At 33.4% G+C, this 19,808-nt stretch overlaps 1 protein-coding gene across 4 annotated transcripts in view; it reads left to right on the forward strand.

Annotated features, from left to right (window-relative positions):
• The window catches only part of cpx (synaptic transmission protein complexin), a 125,357-nt gene that overhangs the window by 73,865 nt on the left and 31,684 nt on the right, over positions 1-19,808 (forward strand). The window contains exons 1-2 of one of the 4 annotated variants that reach the window (XM_025219949.2): positions 14,609-14,695; positions 17,095-17,298. The exons of 1 other annotated variant lie outside the window; for it this stretch is intronic. Coding sequence is in view for 1 of the 3 variants with exons in the window: in XM_011648908.3 (XP_011647210.1) it covers positions 14,683-14,695 (13 nt within the window). In the remaining 2 variants the exon portion in view is untranslated. Of the gene's footprint in view, positions 1-14,546; positions 14,696-14,748; positions 14,927-17,094; positions 17,299-19,808 lie in introns of those variants that run through there. 2 more of the 4 variants (XM_011648908.3, XM_025219950.2) reach the window with 2 other exon arrangements.

The raw sequence follows: 19,808 nt of genomic DNA on the forward strand, positions 1-19,808 counted from the left end.
AAAAATGGCAAAATGAAAGAGATCGGTGTTTCGCCGACGGGGAAATTCCGGAAAAATACGCGCACGAATATTGCTTGCGAGCGTAGCGTATTTCTCTCGCCTCGTGTAGAATTTTCCTATTCCTTCAGAGTGAATTTCGAAAAATTGAAATCGCGAATCATCAAAGACACCTTCTTGAAGATCTACTTTATATAGTCAGATATATAGTTATATAGTAAGATTTCATTACACTTATCGGTGATCGGAAGTGGTATTTACTTCATATTTTTTTTTATCTTATCAATGTAAATATTGTTGTACTAATTGAATAATTATTTCTCGAATAAAATAATTTTCCGCCTTTCGGTAATATTAAATATTAAATATAGCTTTCCAATAAATATCTTTCGATGTTTAACTGTACAATGTAGGACTTGTTGGTTGGAACAAAACGCGTACGAATAAAACTGAACAGAAACGGCATGAGAAATTCAATAATGAAAAATGAACGCTTGCTTCGGAAACGTGAAAAAATTCGTATAGAAGTGTAAACAATTCAATCGCTTTCGAAAATGTAGCTGAATTAAAAACCAACAGAAACCACATTGAGTATCGCGCGCATAAAAAATTCCAAGTAGAAATATATTTTTTTCTCTAAATCTCTGAAATTGATTTTTCATAAATGAATCATTTGCTTGTTTTGCGATAGCTTTCTATTTTGGAACGTTAAATAATTACTTTGTAATTAATACTCTAATTAAATTTAACAAAATTTATTGATTAAAGGTCTAATTTAATGTTATAATAAGATTGAATTAGTTGTAGTTTTTTACTCAATTAAATACATGACGTTAAAACTAAAGTTACCGCCCTATAAAATTGCCGTATAAAATATTTTCGAGATAATTCATATATATTAGTACCACATTAGAAACATTATGTCCTATCAAAGCAACTACCACTTTGCGCATTATTGCGTCACACGCATAATATAGTTACGTTATCACGTTGGAGAATAATGGAGAAATGGAGTAGTTGCGAAATTACTCATGGATATGGTGAAAATCGATTTTGCGAGATGTAAAATAGAAAAAGAGAAAGAGGAAAAAAGAGCGATTGAAAAATACTCTCGGTCAATTATGCCGACTTCAGTTATGCAGCGTATGATTTCAATCATCAGTATTCTGTAATTTTTACACTGTTTGAGATTCTTTTGAAAAAAAATCTAAAATCACAAATGTTCTTAAGTATCTTTATCTTCGTAAGAAGATAAATATTGGAGAAAGAAAAATTCAATCGTTTCAATTCTATAATCGCTCGGCAAAAACGATACTAATTAATGATATTAATTCCTTTTCATTTGAATTATTCGTATATGGTAATAAGCTATATTTAATTTATAAAAAGTTATAAAAATAATGACGTTTAGATGTGAAAACCACTTGTGGTAACAATGTATTTACATCATCATGTATCATATACAATTTTTGACAATGCGCATTGTAACGAAGTACCCATTGTATTGAATATTTTGTGTCGGACAATATACTACGATTACTTTCAAAAAGTTGTTATTTCCGCGTGCGGAATGCGGTTTATTTCGATAAAATTTACGCATATTGTGGTAGCTTCAACTTTATCCTTGGTTAATCCGTTCATCAGCGTATCGTATTGCTGACCTAGAAACAAGGCAAACATTACATCGAGTTTAAATCTCATATTCCGAACTCGACGGCGCGGCGGACGTACTTTATTAGATTACAAGCGCAAGCGCTAATATTTGCAATTGTATTTCGAGGATTCGACGACAATCCGAAGACGGCAATTTCGTTAATTAATGCGTTATCCAACGTATATTAACGACAACGATCATTAATTAATACAGTAATGTATGCTTGTTTCACGTAGTTTCACATAGTTTCGTATCTTCAATTCTTGTCACACATATAAAATTGTTTAAATTATGAAGCTCTGAAATAACAAATTAATCTCTAATTTCTGGTTTCTAAAAAATATATAAACACTGTACATAACAACTAGTATAGTTATACTAGTATAACTCTGATATATTTGGATCGTATAACATTTGAACATATATCCTTTGTTCTATGTATGTAGATGTAGCTCTCCCTTTCTCTCAGCAAACATACAAATGCATATATAGATACATGCGCACACAATTTATTGGATAACATTGGAACTCGAAATATCAATTAAATATTGTTATTTTAAATATCGTAAATTCTTTTTACCTTGATGTTAAAAATATGCATAATATATTGGTATGGTATTTAATTAATGATCTTTTTAACTGGTTATTCATTATTCATGACTTTTATTTTGAAAGAGTACTAGCTGTTTTTCAATTAAAAAAATATTTATTACTTGATTTTTATTATTGTCGTTTGAAAAAATAGAAAGATTTAGTGCTAAACAATTAAACGAATTTCTATTTAGATTAATTTCTGAAATGGGATAAAGAGATGGTTGAGATTTGACATCAAACCAAGTAAAGAACTAATCATTTTACACTATTCTTTGTATAGTATTGAAATTTTTTTGAAATTTTTGATTTGCCTTAAAATTGAATTTTTTTAAACTGTTTCGATAAAAATTTATTATCTATAAATTCTCAGATAAATATCCATGCGCACATTGAATTGTGTTTCCTTTATAAGTAATAATTGCCGGTCTCTCTTTTCGCATTCTTGATTTAATTAAATGCCTTCGCCATCAGGTGACGAAATCGGTAATTTCTCGAGGCGTTCAAATTCGTAAGTGCGAGGAATACATTTAATTTTACAAAATCGTTTCCCCCAATAGCGGAAACGAGGAGAAGGCGGAGGGAAAGGATCTCTCGTAATTACCATTTAAAGGCCAGGTTCGTAGTAGCTGAATAACCCCTTTGTCGCACACAAATTGCGAACCAATAAAATTCAGAACCAATTCGCAGAGAAATCTTTGCTTATTTAACTTGCAAAAATATCCCTGTTCGTCGATATCCGGTTGCTATTTTGAACTTTTCTTTCAGAGAATCCTGTATTATACTTCTGTTCCTTAATTTTTTTCAATATTGACGGAATATCAATTGTGTCAATTGTACTTTTTCTATTTTATAAATTCTTTGCTGAACTTAAATTAATTTTTATTTATCGAAAATTAAATGAAACAACGCTTATTCGCTCTATTTATAATTAAAAATACTTTTTAATAAATAGCATACTTTTTAATCATGCAAAATTTTAATAATGTAAAATATATTGGAATAAGCTTAATATAACATAAAATGGAGTAAACTGTGTTTTTATCCCTAGAGAATTCATGGAGAATGAAAAGCGTGAATAAATACTAAGCGCAAATTGGGAGCTTTTTTCTAGTTATTTTTTTTTTCTTTCTTCTTTTTTATTTGTTTAGTCGTTTTTATTTCTCTATTCGCACTTCTTCTTGTTCTCTCTTTACTCATTTTATCGAAGGGGAGTTATCCTCCATCAGTTTAAATGGATCTTTTCTGGATTTCTAGTGAAAATGTATGAGTACGAAAGAGAGAAGAGAATGGAAGCGAAGGGAAGGAAATGCGAGAAAAAGCGCGAGATAGCAAGCCATCTCTTTCAATTCCCTTGCAAATTAATGTTCGATTCGACGGCTTTATCTTATGAGTAGATATATTTCTTTCATTGAGAAATTCCGGCAAAGTTTCCGCAATGGGATTAACGGCCTCGTTATGCGTCAAGTGCAAGAACATTTGAGAATAGAATCTGTGCAGTCAATAGAACTCTTGCGGTAACTCTTGCGGTAACTCTTGCTACGTTATTCACATTAACATAATAATCGAGCCAAAAGATTAAAATTTAAATTATTTTACGTAATTATAATTATCGTGATGATTATACACAGATTGACCAACAAATTTATTACAATTCTGTCAATATGTATGTTATATTTGGTGGCGCAGGTGATTAAATAATCCTTAAAATAAATGCATAACAAAATAATTACACAAACATATATCGGGTATTAAGTATCAATATAATATGAAATATAAGCAATTTCAATTTAATAACGTAACCAAAAATTTCTCAAATTATTTTGTTTCAATTATACAAAGATATCAATAACGAGTAGTGAAATGAAAAGAGAGATTAATATTAATTGTTGTGTCATACAATTGAATTTTCCCGCGATATTACATCGTAGTTAAGCGAAAAAAAATTACATTTGAAAGCTGCAAAAAGGACCTCGAAGGAGAAAGAAGAACTGCCTTGTGCAGAAAGTAAATAAAATTTTCCTCGCACGCCGAGATCGATCTGCGTCAGGGAATAAATCTGGCGGGAGAAGATCATCCAATCGAACACGTCGTCTATCGTCGCGGTCCAGAAAATATAATTTATCGTTCGATTCGCCCAGCCAAGCGTGTGTGGACGCGTATAAATGGCGTTATATCCTAGGGCTGCTGCCGCATAAGCTATCGCGTTTCCGCAGGAATGAACGAAAGCGCCTTAACGAAACGCACAATCGTTCACAATCACGCGACGCGACGCGCACGCCCAACACGTACAAGAGACGATAATAACGTTAACTAGAATCGAGAAATAAATGTAGCGACACGGCGTTGCGTGATCCCGACAACGTTAAATATCCACGGGGCTGCACGGGATTTATATCGCCTCAAGTGAGTGGAAGATTTGTTATTACGGCGATTGTGCGCTAGATTCTGCTACGAGAGGATAAGATGAAAACCTTCCTGGTTCGCTTCGCGACGGCCGTGTATCCTCTTTTTTTCGTTTTCCTATTTAGTGACGGCAGTCAGCCGATTGATTATTTCCTTTTTTTTTTTTTTTTTTTTTTTCTATTTATCGAAGGAAAAAAGTTACGAAGAAAATGACGATCTTTCAAATCAACGATCTTTACAGATTTCTATTCCTGTTGCAACAGAATACCGCTTTTTTCCTCTCTGTCCAACTTTCTTTATATCTTCTTTTGCTATATATTTTTTTATCAATTTAATCTTTACAAAAAGTTTTTATCGACTTTCTATTCTTGTCTCAACGATAATTAAACCAATTGCATTATATACAGCATTTTGAAAATGCCATCGTAAAAGTGCAAAAGTCACATACAAAAAATTCTCAAGTGGCAGTTTGCGATTGATTAGACATAAAACTTTTATATTAAAAAAAAAAAAAAAAAAATCTATTGCGCAGGATTAAAAAAAAAAATGCATGCATTTTCAATATTTTTTTCGTGAATTTTTCTGTTAGCATTATTTTTATATTTCAACTTTATATATAAATAGCGATCTATATGATAACGATATTATAATATACGAGTAAATAGTTAGCTAAATGAGCCCGTTATCCTGAGCTCGTGCATTCCAGGGGTGCAATCGAACGAACGAGCGAAACCCCACCATCGCGCAGTGTCACCATCGATATCCGCAGTGCCGTTGTTGGCATCCAGCCAAAATCTATCCTTCGCTTCCACACCCCTGGCTACGTACTTTGTAAATCGAGGTTACCCGGGCTTCTAGCGACGCGCCCACCTTTCTCGTCCGAGTTTTCCAGCAGTAATCCGATATAAAGTCAGGTTTGCACTCATATGTACAGGTATGCACAGATAGCCAAATCTGACAGATTTTGCAAAGTGTCCGCTATAAATTGTTGTCCACGGAATGTCAGTAAACATATGAAAGAATCTGCCAGCTAGGGATATCGTGGCAGAGGACATCATTTGGAACCAAGCGGAATTTGCTATTGTGTAACTTGTGTAACTTAAATAACATTCTACCTGTAAAATAGTAGTTTCTTTTGGTTTCCGCTGGCAATTCACTGTCAGATTGAACTTGATAATCTGCCGCAACTTTACTACTCGAAATCAGCGGATGAACCGAGCAGCATACTGCTGACATTTTTGTTTTGCTAATTAATTTGCAGTTAATTTCTAATCTCTGTCAATTTATTCAATTATTCACGCATGCCTGTTGTAAAACATGTAAAAAACGAATGTTTCTCCAATTTCTTCCGTGGTTCAAAGGAGGATGGCAGTTCCCTATGGTATCTCCTTATCTCTTCCTTTATCGCAGCGCGGGAATTCTCTCACGAGAATTTATGGAGCGGGACGATGAAAACTATCCATCTTTCTTCACGACTTGGCAAACGGGCTTTGTGCGATAACGTCCCCTGGATCGCGGGAGCTATCTCCAGATGTTGATTGGCCTCTGTCATTTTTATCCACGGAGCTTTTTGTTCGTCATATTGTTATGACATCATTGTTGAAAAGATAAATGTATTGTTTTGCGGTGACGAGTACTTAAATGCGATGTTTTAGATCTCTACAAAGTATCAACCATCTTGATATTATCTTGATATTATCTCTTCAAACTTTAAGTCCCTTATTGGCAGAAATATATGATTACAGTTTCGATATATATTTTGTGATATTATATCGGTTAATAAGAGAAAAATGGTTAGCATTTTTAATGCTAACTTATGTTTATTAAAAGAAACTGATTAATTAAGTTTTAATTAATTGATATGAATGATCGATATAATGGCTTTATAAAACTAATAAAGTTAATATTTATTGAGATTTATTTTCAAACTTTTTAAAAATAATATTAACTTGTTATTTTGATAATAATTATAATTTGTGTTTATGAATAAATATTAAAATATATAAACAACATTTATTATATTAAATTTAATCATCACAGTTGAAAAATAAATATTTTATAGAATGTAATATAAAACTCACATTTTAATTCACATTTAAACTCACATTTAATATTTTTCTCATACAACTATTATCGCGTATGTAAACATATGAGAATAAGTAGCCGGAAGGAAGAACGGAACTTGACGATATGTAATATCGCGAAAACGGATCGTTCATGCTGTTATGGACAAAATACGAAGACAATGGACGAGAAAGATATGGAAATGGTTTCCTTAAAGGTGGCGATGCCATAGAAGATTTGCGGAGAAAGAAGTCGTTAGAGGGAAAAGTGATAAAGGAATCCTAGCAGGAGCTTTGCATAACGTTCTACGTGGAAGTGGGAAGAAGCATGAAAAATATGGGGCATGACGTTAGATGGCTTAATTTCTGCTGTAATGCACGGAAAATGCGATGCTCTCGACGTTAGCGCGAGAAAATCTTTTCGAAATGAAGATTAAGCTTAAGTTCTGTGTTTAACGCCGTTTCCCTAGGTAATAAATTTTGGCTCGTCTGGAGGAATTATTGGGTAAATACTATATACATTGTGTAACAGAAAGTTCCTCCAGAAAGGATAAAAGATAGTTTTGCATGGGTAATTAATTTCTTCTCGCGTTAGATGGCCGGCATTATGCCTCATCTTGCTCCAGGGATTGAATTGGCATATATCTGCTTATATATCAAGATCTATATTTGTATAAATCGGACATGCGGGCTGATAACGACATATATATATTCACTGGTAGATTAGGTAGCAATTAGACCTTTCTAATCTCGGTCCCCTTGAAATCATACCAGCCAACGTACTCTAAGCTGGTACAACCCTCAAAACGGTCCTTTCTAATCCCCGTTATCGCGTTAGTCCTTCGAAATCTTCTGCCGAGAAAACATATGGCAATTTAGAGACAATGTCAAATTGGAAAGCTAATCTTATTAACTTTCTGCACGATAATAGCTTTGAGGTCTCTTGAGCAATTATTATGAACGACCGGTATAAAGCATTACTAATGTAGGTATTATTGGTACAAGGGGGAGAGAAATGAATAATAAAATATCAAAGAAAATATTAATCTTTACGTATATAAGAGGTTTATGTGAAAATTGAAGAGTCAAGTTTTTAATTTATTACAAAAGAAATTTGTTTAGAAATATCAACTTTTAAAATTTTATAGTCTTTTAAAATATTACCGTTTGACATTGTCTTTGTCAGAAAAATTATAAGTTTTAAATAATAATAATAAAATATTACCGTTTGACATTGTCTTTGTCAGAAAAATTATAAGTTTTAAATAATAATAATTATTTATTTGTACTCTCCCAATTTTTACTCGTTTTCTAATAGCTTCTCTTCTATATATAGACTCTAAAATATATAGTTGGAGGAATTATACAGAAATGTAAATACTGTAACAGTTGGTTAGTCATTGATGGAGGCAATATGTTTTTCAATATTGAGCCAAAGCTACGTAACAAGAGGAGTACTTTACTAGAATTCTGATGTATGGATACACATTTAGAGGTGACGCCATTAGAATCCTGCGAGAAATTCTCTTGGACGACGTATTACGAATGTGATTTCTGGAAGTAAAAGCTGGATGGCGTAAGGGAATAAGAATGGAATATGGCGGGGGGGGGGGGGGGGGAGAGGGATAGAAGTTAGGTGGTGTGTGCGCTTTATGATCGCGGATATATTCCATTTTCGTCTTTCTCCACTTTATCCGTCCGCTTCGGGCAAGGCTAGCTAAGTACATTTGATTGTAAGCTGCCCAGTCAGGTTTAAGGCTGATTTACAGCCGGGTGGTAGCCCTCCACTCGCACGCACGTGAGTGGACTGTACGTGGTTTCTATTCTCAAGCGCTCGAGCCGTTATTAACTTCACGCGGCGCAACGCGATCCATCCTTTCCCGCTGAACATCATCACTTTTTTGTTCCTGTCTTATACGTATCACACACACACACACACACACACACACACACACACACACACACACACACACACACACACACACACACACACACACACACACACCTCTTGTTTACATTTTACTCCAATTATACTCAATTTATTACAAATACAATTTTTTTTATACAACAGGACTTTGATATAAAGAATACTTATTCTATACAAGCTGCTGTGCCTTTTTGCAAGATTTTTTTATATTAAAATGATTTATTTAATTTCCTAAAGTTATATTTCACATACGCTGATAAATTTTATGATAATTTTGTAAATTAATCACTTATTATTCAGAAGATCTGTAAGAGAAATTATACGGCTTTCCTTATGATTTGTATTTAATCTAATTTTTTTTTTTTTGTTATTTACGAAACGGTGAAAGCAGCAAAATTAAAATTGACGACTTATTTGAACAAGACGTGTTTGACCGGATTACGTTAGTAAGAAAGTATCGAAGTATAAAAGGAGGGAAATCTCTTTCGAAAGGTACAAAAGGAGGAGGGAATTGAAGAGGCAAAAGTTCAGAGTGAACGACGAAGGAGGATGCAGGAGAGAGAAGAGAATGAGTTGGAAGCGAGAAAAAGGGAAGCAACGACAATTAGACGGATGATCGAACGAGCCCTCCTTAAGAGATGATCCTGGACTGGAAGTAGTTGTTAGGAGGACTCGCAAGCAAGGCAAGAGGCGAATAGTTCGATGTTCGATCTGGAACGCGAAATTATGTAGCCGCTGCTATTTAGGCGTCGTTAGAACAAATAGCTTTCGGGGGAGGAGGGGGGGGGGGATTAGTAGTCGTGCAAAAAGCGCACGATGCGGATTAGATCATGCGCTATTAGCGGCGACATAGAGGAGCCGATTAAGCCTACAGAATGTGTCAATCTCGGATGCGGGCGGCCGCATCATATTAACGTCAAAACCCCGTCGCCTCTCTTGCATCCCTGCGAAAACCACAAGCGAATGGTGCTGTGCAATGTGCTGGCATTTTGCTGGCACATAAATTAACTTACGCGACATTGACAGCTAATATTCTACCTTTATAATTTAATCATAAATAATAATATGATGTAAATTTTTTTATACTCTAAATTAAAAGTTAAGTTAAATTAAAGAAGGAGAAGAGGAGAAGAGAGAATAATATTATAATAAAGAGTATTAAGTAATAATGTCAATTTGCGTAATAGCTTTTTAAAGTAGGAGTACAGATAAGGTAAAATTGACGACGCGATGTTTTCTTTTTTTTTTTTCTTTTTTTTTACAATTGAAAGACGTAGCGATGTCATTATTTTACAATCAAACGGAGGAACGTACATGTCTCGAGGCGTGAATTGCCGAGTATACATTCTCATAGTAAAGGCGACGCTGTTGGCATCCAGTATCCGTTACGACGAGCCTTATCAGCAACCATGCGTTTAACTTAAGCTCGTTGCCACGTCGCATAGATCGTTGTTGCCCATTAATTTGTCATCATTAATACCGATAAATGCAAATTTGCGAGATAAAAATCATGGAATTTTTTTTTTTTTTTTTTTTTTTTTTTTTTTTTTTTAAATAATTGCTGTATTCTCTGTCAAGATACAACCGAGAATTAAGATAAAGAGTCTGATGTTGACGTAACAGCAAGTAGTAGTAAGAGCGTGCATTTAAATTTACATTTAAATAGTCTACAGCCTTACATTCCATTTTATCTTTATATTTGCTAAACCTTTATTACACAATTGGACATGTCATAATATTTGCAACATTTATTAATATATATTTCACGAATTTTTTTCTCTTTTTACGGGAATAAAAATTTTAAAAAGAAAGAGAAATAGTACGTGCAACATTAATTGTAAATAAAAACGAAAGAAATGAGCTTTCTGTATATTAGGAGAAATGAATTTGAACGCGAAACTATTCGACCGGCATATTAATTAATTATACAATTCTTAATTTTTCGAATATACTTAATTGCTCATACAAACATTGTACGATGGACGGAAGGGGAAGGGGGATAGTCCTTGCATCGTCGTGGTCGGACTGCAGACAGTCCGCTGCCAATCATTATATCTCTGGCATGCGAACATACCACTGTGAGCGAAACGGGGTATGCGAGAGGGTCAGGGGACGTTCTGCTGGTCGATGAGGGAATATGGCAGCGCGGCAAGGGATGTGACGAGAGTGGTCGACGAGAGCACGCTCTCGGGAATGAGGGGGGTGACAAAGGGCGAGCACTATATTGGCATACCAACGGTGTGGGCGATATAGGAATACTTCAAGAACAACTTTATAGCGCGAAAGCCTGCCGGCTCGAGATTCCTCCCTCGGAGATTGCCTATCTTCCTTCTCTCGTTGGTGCGCAAAGATGAATACAAGCCGTGAGCTACCGTAAATCCGCTCTGACTATTAATGTGGCACAAGCCACATACGTGAAACAACATTAATAAAAAAAAAAAGGCAAAAAATTGCGATTTATTTTATAAAATTCCATCTTCTAACTCTTAAAAGATAACGAAGAATCGATCAAGAATCGATGCTAGATTTTGTTAATTATACAAAAGACAAATTTTTAGTGAAGAATTTTGATGAAATTCGCTACAATTATATATTTATTTTTTACCATCATATTCTGCTTTGAGGCGGTAATAATCAGGTTAATTAAACATTAATATCTATTCTTTATTTCATTTGGTATAGTGAAGTAGGTATTCAAGCAAAGAATACTTTTTAATATAATTTGAAGTAACTTAATCTAATTATTTTCAGAGAAATTCATACATTTTTAAGCACAGATTAAGAATTATGAAAATAAAATAAGGAAAATGCTGAGATTACGTTTTATCACCTAAATCGCGCATGCCCGAGCTATAGATATTTATGCACGGTATCTTGACGTAGTTATCTTGAAGCTTTATATTACTATTAATAATTTTCTTATTAATAAAGATTTTTTTCGTTATCTTTATCTTGCCTCTATTAAAATTAATAGATTAAATTTTCTTGAAAGGATGAGTAGAATTATGTGCCTGCTACATAATTAATCCATTTTTCTACTTTCCTTTCCTTTTAAAGAGGTTTCTGAACATTTAATGGGAATTGGTGCCTAAAGCGTTTTCGTGTCTGACCAAATTTCCACATGTGTTCTACTGTTATAATACTGCGCCTGTGTGTATGAAGCCACGTGTGCACATGTCGGAATTCTCGAATGCAATCAAACGCAACGCATTTTGACGTGATTGAAGCCATCAAGGCGTGCTTAAACGCTACTAACGGAATAACCTATAGCAAACACAGAGATCGCGTGTCTGTACTTTTCACCGTTATTAGCTGCAATACCGCGGTTTATTCATTATATCCTTTCAATTCCTCTTTCAATTCCTTCGTATCTAATCTCCAAAAAATCATGTTGTTTGTACATTTTCAAAATTGAGTAAAACTTCCTTAAGCAAACCGTCGTAATTACGTCGTAATGATTAGTATTGCTGTTAAATAATTTAGATACGAGCCGTGAATAAGTAAAAAGAAAGAAGCTAATTTCTTAATAACAAACTACCCGAACTACTACTTCTTCAATAGTTTGATCTTTTATAATAATAGAAGAATTATAATTTTCACTCTTTTCGTACGAAAAGTTCTTGATACTTCTACAAATTATCTGTTTTGCAAAACATGCTCGCATTATTTACAAAACACGATGTATCAAGCCAGATAGCTTGCGGAAAATGTGGCGGTGAGTCGCATAAGCGAGGAGGTCGGTCAGAGTGATTTAGGCGAATCAGTAACCCGCGGTGTTGCGTTACTTGTTTACTGCCGGAGCAGCCGTTGCATTATTCAACAGCCGCCCATATTTATCAAGCCGATAGTCAAGCAGGGGTGGCAGCAGGTACGAACGCGATACGTAAACGCGTAAAAGGAAGTAAACGATGGTAGGACCTTTACTAAGGATCGTTTCCTATGGATGACTTTTCCTTTCTCCCAGTTGCAATTGGCTAAAAGCATAGATTGTACGAGAAACAAGATAAAAAAGTGACTTCAAGTCTTTTTGAGCGATATACTCCTGATGTCCTGTAATTAATAATGGAAAATGGAAGAAAAGATCTTTAAAATTATTTTTTTTTTTTTTTTTTTTTTCAAAAATACAGATGTGTATGAGAAAATTTTATTGTAACGTTTTGATTTATCTTTTTCATGTAGACTTATCCTTCGCTATTTATATCGTCAACTACAAAATATCCGATATATGCCAATCCTTTCTTATCTTGAACAATGTGGGAGTTTCTTTTAGAAGATTTACACATTCTCTTTGATAATTTCTTAAATTTTAACGTTAGATATGTGTAAATATATATATAAGCGTACATCGTTCTACAATAATGGAAACAAAGCGCGTAATTTTTTTAAAAGGGAGAAATTGCAATTAGCAAAGCGTAAAATCATTTGCACGCAAGTATTTCGAATGAAGGCGGAAAGCCATTAAGGAATATTCCCACGTGTAGAGCGCACTTAATGAGCGATATAATTTATTGGGTCTACTCGCGGGTAGTAGTTAATAGGGTCTGCGACCTACGACCCATTAACCGGAGGTCGATTGCGAGATATCGTCGGCGAACATCTGTCATACCTTGTGCGCGATAGGTCGAATTAAGCACGAAAGTGGAAATTCTAAATTCTAAATTGTCCAAAAGAGTTTAAAATTGAACGAGAATCGCAAAATTGTTCCATCCAATTCCCAAATGGTATCTGGATATGTGAGTAAAGAAAATTTGGAGATCGCCGCATTTGATTAAAAAAAGAGGGGGGGGGGGTATTTCAAAAAAGATTTATTATTAATTATTTAAACATCTCATCAAGCAAAGTTATAAAAAGAAACAAAGCTGGTATTTTTGCTATTTTCTTCTATTCACATTCCACCTAGTTTTACAGTTGCAAATCAGCTTATGTACTACTGCAATATTTATCACGGTAGTTCTTAGAAGTTTCATTTACAAATATTTATATAAGATGATAGACAATTCACTCGCTTCCTTTCTTGGCTACAAACAGAGAACACAATAATACTGAACAACATAACGCGAACAATATAATCTTTCACAACACCAAGTTATCAGCCATTTCTCTGCTAACCTACTTATATAACGGCATTCACAGTTATATTCTACGACTTAGGAACTTTAGAGATTTTATATTAAGTATCTTGTATGTATTCGCTTATTTATTTTATAATTTCAAGTCACCTGCATCTATGCGTATATTACAGTTTAATATTTTTATCGTTAGAAATTTTCTTGAAATTCTTTCTTCTGATTTAAATATCAATCGGGATATCGGTCGGAAATTTTGTTTTTTTTTTTTTTTTTGGGGCAATGGGCACTTATATCGCACTTATATCACACTGTCATCAAAACAGTGGGGCCATTATTTCTCTTTTTCGTGAAGCATTATCCAATATCCAATTGTAATTGCTTCACCATTTTTACGTGATTTTTTTTTTTTCACCACTATGCTGTCGTAATCTCGAGAGAAAGGGGATTTGTTACGCAAAATAAATCTGTATATTACTCTACAGTTTTGTTCAGCACACTGCACGCGTTATTCCATCACTTCATTCCCCGTGACCCAGTCGAGCCGCTTAACCGGCTGTACAAGCTCGACGTCGCTCACCACCGACATTCCATTCTTCGTTCTCCATATCGAGAGGTGTCGGTGTCGCCGCCGCATTCCGTCCCATCCTATTCTATAGGAAGGCCGATCATGTCGATTATAGGGAAGGCAAAAATATTGCGCGGCAGATAGGGGTAGAAGGGAACCAACGGTACCTCTAGAGAGGAACTGAACATTTTTCTAGCTCCCCTCCAACCCTCCCGACAAGTCGGCAAGCACGCCCATCCCTGTGTAGTGGGGGTGTGCGCACCTCGGAGAGGTTGGTAGGGGTAGACAGAGGTTGCGGCGGTGGTGGTGGTGGTGGTGGTGGTGGTAGTCTCCGTGGCGAAGTCTGACCGTTACGGCACCAGTACTACTGTCGCCACTATCACGAGTGCAGGCCATCACGGGACTCAATCATGGACATACTAGGTATGTCCTATTCAAAATCAAGCATGCACAACTTAATTGCTTTTATCGATCTCGTTCGTTCGTTCGTTCGGTATGTTCCGATTGTCGAAATCGAACCGCACTCCCGGGAAAAGAAAAATTTTATGAATCATGTTTCCATCGGCGCGGCCGCACGTCTTAATCGCGAGTGTCGGCGAGACTGGCTTCGACCCTTTCTTAATTGTGAGACTTCATCTGCATCAAAGGATTAAGGTATTGTGGTTGGAAGGGAAAATTAAAAAAAAAAAAAAAATCATGAAATTGGTGGATTCTGTTAATTTTCTTTTAAATCTTTCTCTACTTCTCTCTGTCTCTACTTCTCTCTTTCTCTTCTTCCTTTTCTTTTTTTCTAGAACAGGCAAATAGCAGTTAGTTAAAAAAGACATCGTGCGATTTATACTCGAGATATTGTTTTACGATTGCGTCAAAGAATTAAACCATTAAATTTTAGTGAAACTACGTATTTTTATTCATCGGAACATGTAGACTTTTTTAATAAAATTGTTTATGATACAGTACAGATAACCAATCATGTAATTTAAATAAAAAAGACATATTTCAGTTTATCGAAATAAGCATGCGTTTGCAATGCCCCAGCGTTGCTGACAAACATACTATTGTATGTATTGGAGATATTTTATATGTGAATTTGTGTTAAAAATATTGGAGTATCAGCTGAACAAAATACATGTGTGAAAAATAAAAGAATGTCTTGTAACATTGTTTATTCACCCGTGTCAGTTGTGTATTCTTGTTTTTTTTTTACAAAAACATTGATATATTATTCCATACCGTTCTAGTCTTGATTTTTTTGTGAAAAAGAAATCACAGTAGTTTAATTTTTATATTTTTCGAGAGAAATGGATGATTATTTTTTTGTGAAAAATAAAAAAAATTTTATTTTATTTAAAACTTTTTTTATAAGAAATGGATCAAAATCCTTAACAGTCTTTTTTTCTTTTATGCGATTTAATAACTTTTTTATCTTATTTAATATATAAAAAATTTCTAACATATAAGAAAGTCTGTTCTATTAAAGAATAAATTATTTTACTCTATAACTTCTTGTATCATATATTCTTTCTGTCTCAATATCGAAATAACTAATATTTTGTTTTAAAAAAAAAGGCTATCAATATTATCTTCTTTTAGTTTTTTAAAACATTTTTATTCTCAAACAAATAAAAAGTTATTGTTTGTTTCTGATTCAAGTCATGACGATAACAAATATTTTTTTATTAATTATATAATATATACGATGTTATTAGTTTTAATAGACTAATCTTCCCTTTGAGAATAAAATGTCAGAATTTTAATTTACAAAGTGATATTTATTCGTATATATTACTTTTGATCGATTGGCACTCTGATAAAATTACTCGATACCTTTATATTCATTACACGAGAGAAATATCTTCATTAGCAAAACGGGCTTTCGCATCGTCTCCATTACGATTACGATTCGATTATCGATGGTGGAGATTGAAATTCTGCTGTAACTCAATTTGTAATGAAAATCTTCGAGTAACTTAGTCGATGGGTGTCGAGATCGTTCTTGAGATAATTCTCTTCCAGACACCGGAAACATAATTGAATTTCACGTCATCGATTTAGAAGCGCGTCCGCTCCCAAATAAGCTTGTCCTCTCGAGTCCTCACCTTCTAATGAGTACCGTCTGTCCTTGCATCTCTTCTTTGTAAGGCTCACACTACTATCGCAATTGACCTACTTTTATTTTGTGCAACTTCTAAATTTAAAAAATGTGTCTATATAGATGCCTGTATAGATGCCTTGTGTGTGACAAATGTATACAAAGTGTTTCTCTAAATAATCTATGAAATAGAGTCCCGTAAAATATTAATATCTTATTTTATTAATATTTTACATCTGTTCAAATATTTAATCCTAAAAAAATATAATCTATGTATCTAAGTATCTCAGTAAATTTTTAAAAAAACTTGCGAATTATATATAAGGAAATCAATGGTGTAAAGAAGGAAATCAATGAAATCGGAAATAAGAAATATTGTGAAATAAAATTCTGAATGAAATATTTATATAATTTTCTTAAAGAATCTATTCTTACTTATTTTTAAAACTAATACGTTTTATGCTTTTGAGATATCCTATATTTCCTCGATACTTTAAAAATGTAACAGAACAGACATATCTGACTCCCAAGATAAACGAAATATCAAAGCAAAAGGAGATCGCTTGTATTATACGTTATTATACGAATTATTATTTTTAATAATGATCTCATTGTTTAACGAACAATCAAATTTGTGAGAAAAAAGAAAATTCATCGTATTTATCGTCTTAATAAAAAAAAAAAAATAACGCAATACTATTACAATCTTGTCAAACATTTTGCATTTCAGCCTTTTTCATCCATAAAGATTATGTAACGACGGTACTTCCGTTCTTCTGAAGCAGAAACTTTTCGATGCTGCTTTCGTGTTCCTCGGTTTGTCTCATCCAGGCGATAAAACCTTGCCAGGAAAAGTAGCAAGTCCGCTGTGAATTTATATTTTGGAAGTCTCGAAGGGGTCGTTTAGAGATGGCGTAGATCTATTATTGTACATGTAAGTTAGCATCCATGTCTTGACTATATAGATCCATTTAATATAATAAGAAATTTTCTTGATTATTTTATATATTACAGTTTTTATATATATATATATATATATATATATATATATATATACATATATTATTCAATAATAATTGAATTGAACGATAAGAAGAAAAAAAGAAAAAAAAAGCAAGTTTATAAAAATTATAATAAATTTCTACAAAACTTGCATATTTATATTAGCATAATATACGAACGATATATCTTTTGGGATATCTAAATAATGAAATAATTAAAAATAATTCTAAATAAATTTGTTGAAGATTTCAGATCATTGTTTAATCAATGTTATATGCCATTATACGACACAAACTATCCGGTGTAAAATTTGTTCAAAATTTATTTCGCTCTTTCAAAATCGAAAAGGGGGTGCACGTGCGTGCATGCATGCATGCACGTGAAATCCTGAGAGGGACATTCGGCCGAATACGAGCGAATCAATATACTACTACAAGCCCATAAATAACACGTTGACAAAACGGTCTGATATCCTTCTCCTCTTTTCTACTAAAAAGAAGTAATGCGCGTGCACATTGGGCAACGCCCGCGTTGTAAATTATTGCGCTTCTAGAGTTGAGAAATCGAAGTAGCTACATCCTTTTTCTATTCCTCTTTTCGACAAATAAGATAAGATAAGAAAGAGGAACGACACTAATATAGTAAACGGTATATGACTTTTTTTGTTACAAGTAGCAACATTTTTATTTTTCTCTTAAAAAGTTGGATTTTATTCGTTAAATAAATGGCAAATCTAAGTAAGTATCTAAATACTTTTAAAGGAATCGTAAGTGGCTTACAATTTCGATATATTTAATTCTGTAAAAAAAATTATTTTATCATTTTATTTATAAAGAGAATCGCCGCGGAATTCTTTCCACGGAGGCACAGCATGCATTAATTTTAAACAAGCGCAATTGCGCGATGCAACGTGTAAAATTGCTGAACGAGTGTCTTCGTTCTCCTATTTTCGCTTATTCGACAAAGTCGTTCTCATGTAGTCAGCGACAACTCACCGCGATAATGGAAGCTACTATACGAATATGACCGGAAAAGGAAAACAGCTACATTTGCAAATATCTGCATATGATCATATAAGAAACCGATATGATCATATAATTATATAGAAATTTATGTAGAAAATTATAATTACATTTAAATATAATTACTGCAATAAATGAAGAATTCTATGATTATATACTTATTCTGGAGACGTTTTCGCTAGAATTACTTCCTGAAAGTTATGGTTTTAGAATAAATATTCTCTTAATCTAAGATTTCTTTCCTTCATTTATCTCTTTATCTACTTCTAACAATATTTATTGCTTTTGTTTTCTAAGAGCTTAATTTTATTTTAATATATAGTTAACCTTACAGAGAATTATTTGACATCGGTTAATATAAACGACCCTAGTCAACATATATTCAATGATCCAATAAAATAAGGTCATCGATTTAAATTTACATACAAAAATGCATTAAAAGTGTCTTCAGAAGCTTATTGCAAATGTCACTTTGCGATCTTTTTTTGACGATGAAATGCAGTTTCCGTTGGGACAACTCGGTGTCGGTATTCGATATGGGTGACATATAATCTGATATCACATACTGGAGATTTTAAGCCTTGTTTTTCTACGATAAGGATTAATAAAAAATAGGATAATAAAAAAAGAAATAAAATATAAAATTTATATATTTGTAAATTGGTTTATTTTCTCTTTTAATTTAATTTTTACACAATAATAACAATTAGATTGACTTTGACAAAAATCTGATATGATGATTTAAAGAATATGATGTAACCATTTATTATTTTATTATACATTATTTTTTAAAAATTACTTTTACTATCAATAAGTTTTTTATTTCACTATTTGTCAGATTTTTCATTTATAAATTTGTCGTAATAATTTTTGTTATCAATTTTTTTGATTAAGCACATCATTTCCCATAACGTTGTAACGTTCGCGATGTGTCTTGATAAGACAAAGGTTAAGCATTATGCGAAACGCATAGAAGCTGGTAGCCAATTGAAATTCTCCTCTCCTTTCGCCTCTCGAGACAATTGCGATCGGCTCACGAAGCGTATCGCTGGTTGAAGCAGGCTGTCGTGCGACTCGACAATCTCGCGAAGTAACTTCAGACGTACGGCGTTACTGCGATTGATCCACGAGAGAAATTACCTCGCCATTGTATAATCTAAAGCGAGCTCGTATCGTACGAATCAATGCGTGTTGCAACTGCCAAAGGAATAATCGATAAGACTAATTTTGTGCTTCAAATATAAGGTGCTAACTGTAATATTTGAAAAAAAAAAAAAAAAGAAAAGAAAATTAAACGAGTAAATTACATAGTTTGAAATGAACTATGTAATTAAACTAAGATTTAAGATAAAAGTTCGATAATAAAAATCTTGTACAACAGAAAGTCAGTAAATTGTTCAGGAGAGATCTGATTTTTATA

Source organism: Pogonomyrmex barbatus, unplaced genomic scaffold, assembly GCF_055798465.1.
Source record: "Pogonomyrmex barbatus isolate J1 unplaced genomic scaffold, ASM5579846v1 scaffold3, whole genome shotgun sequence".
Taxonomy (NCBI): domain Eukaryota; kingdom Metazoa; phylum Arthropoda; class Insecta; order Hymenoptera; family Formicidae; genus Pogonomyrmex; species Pogonomyrmex barbatus.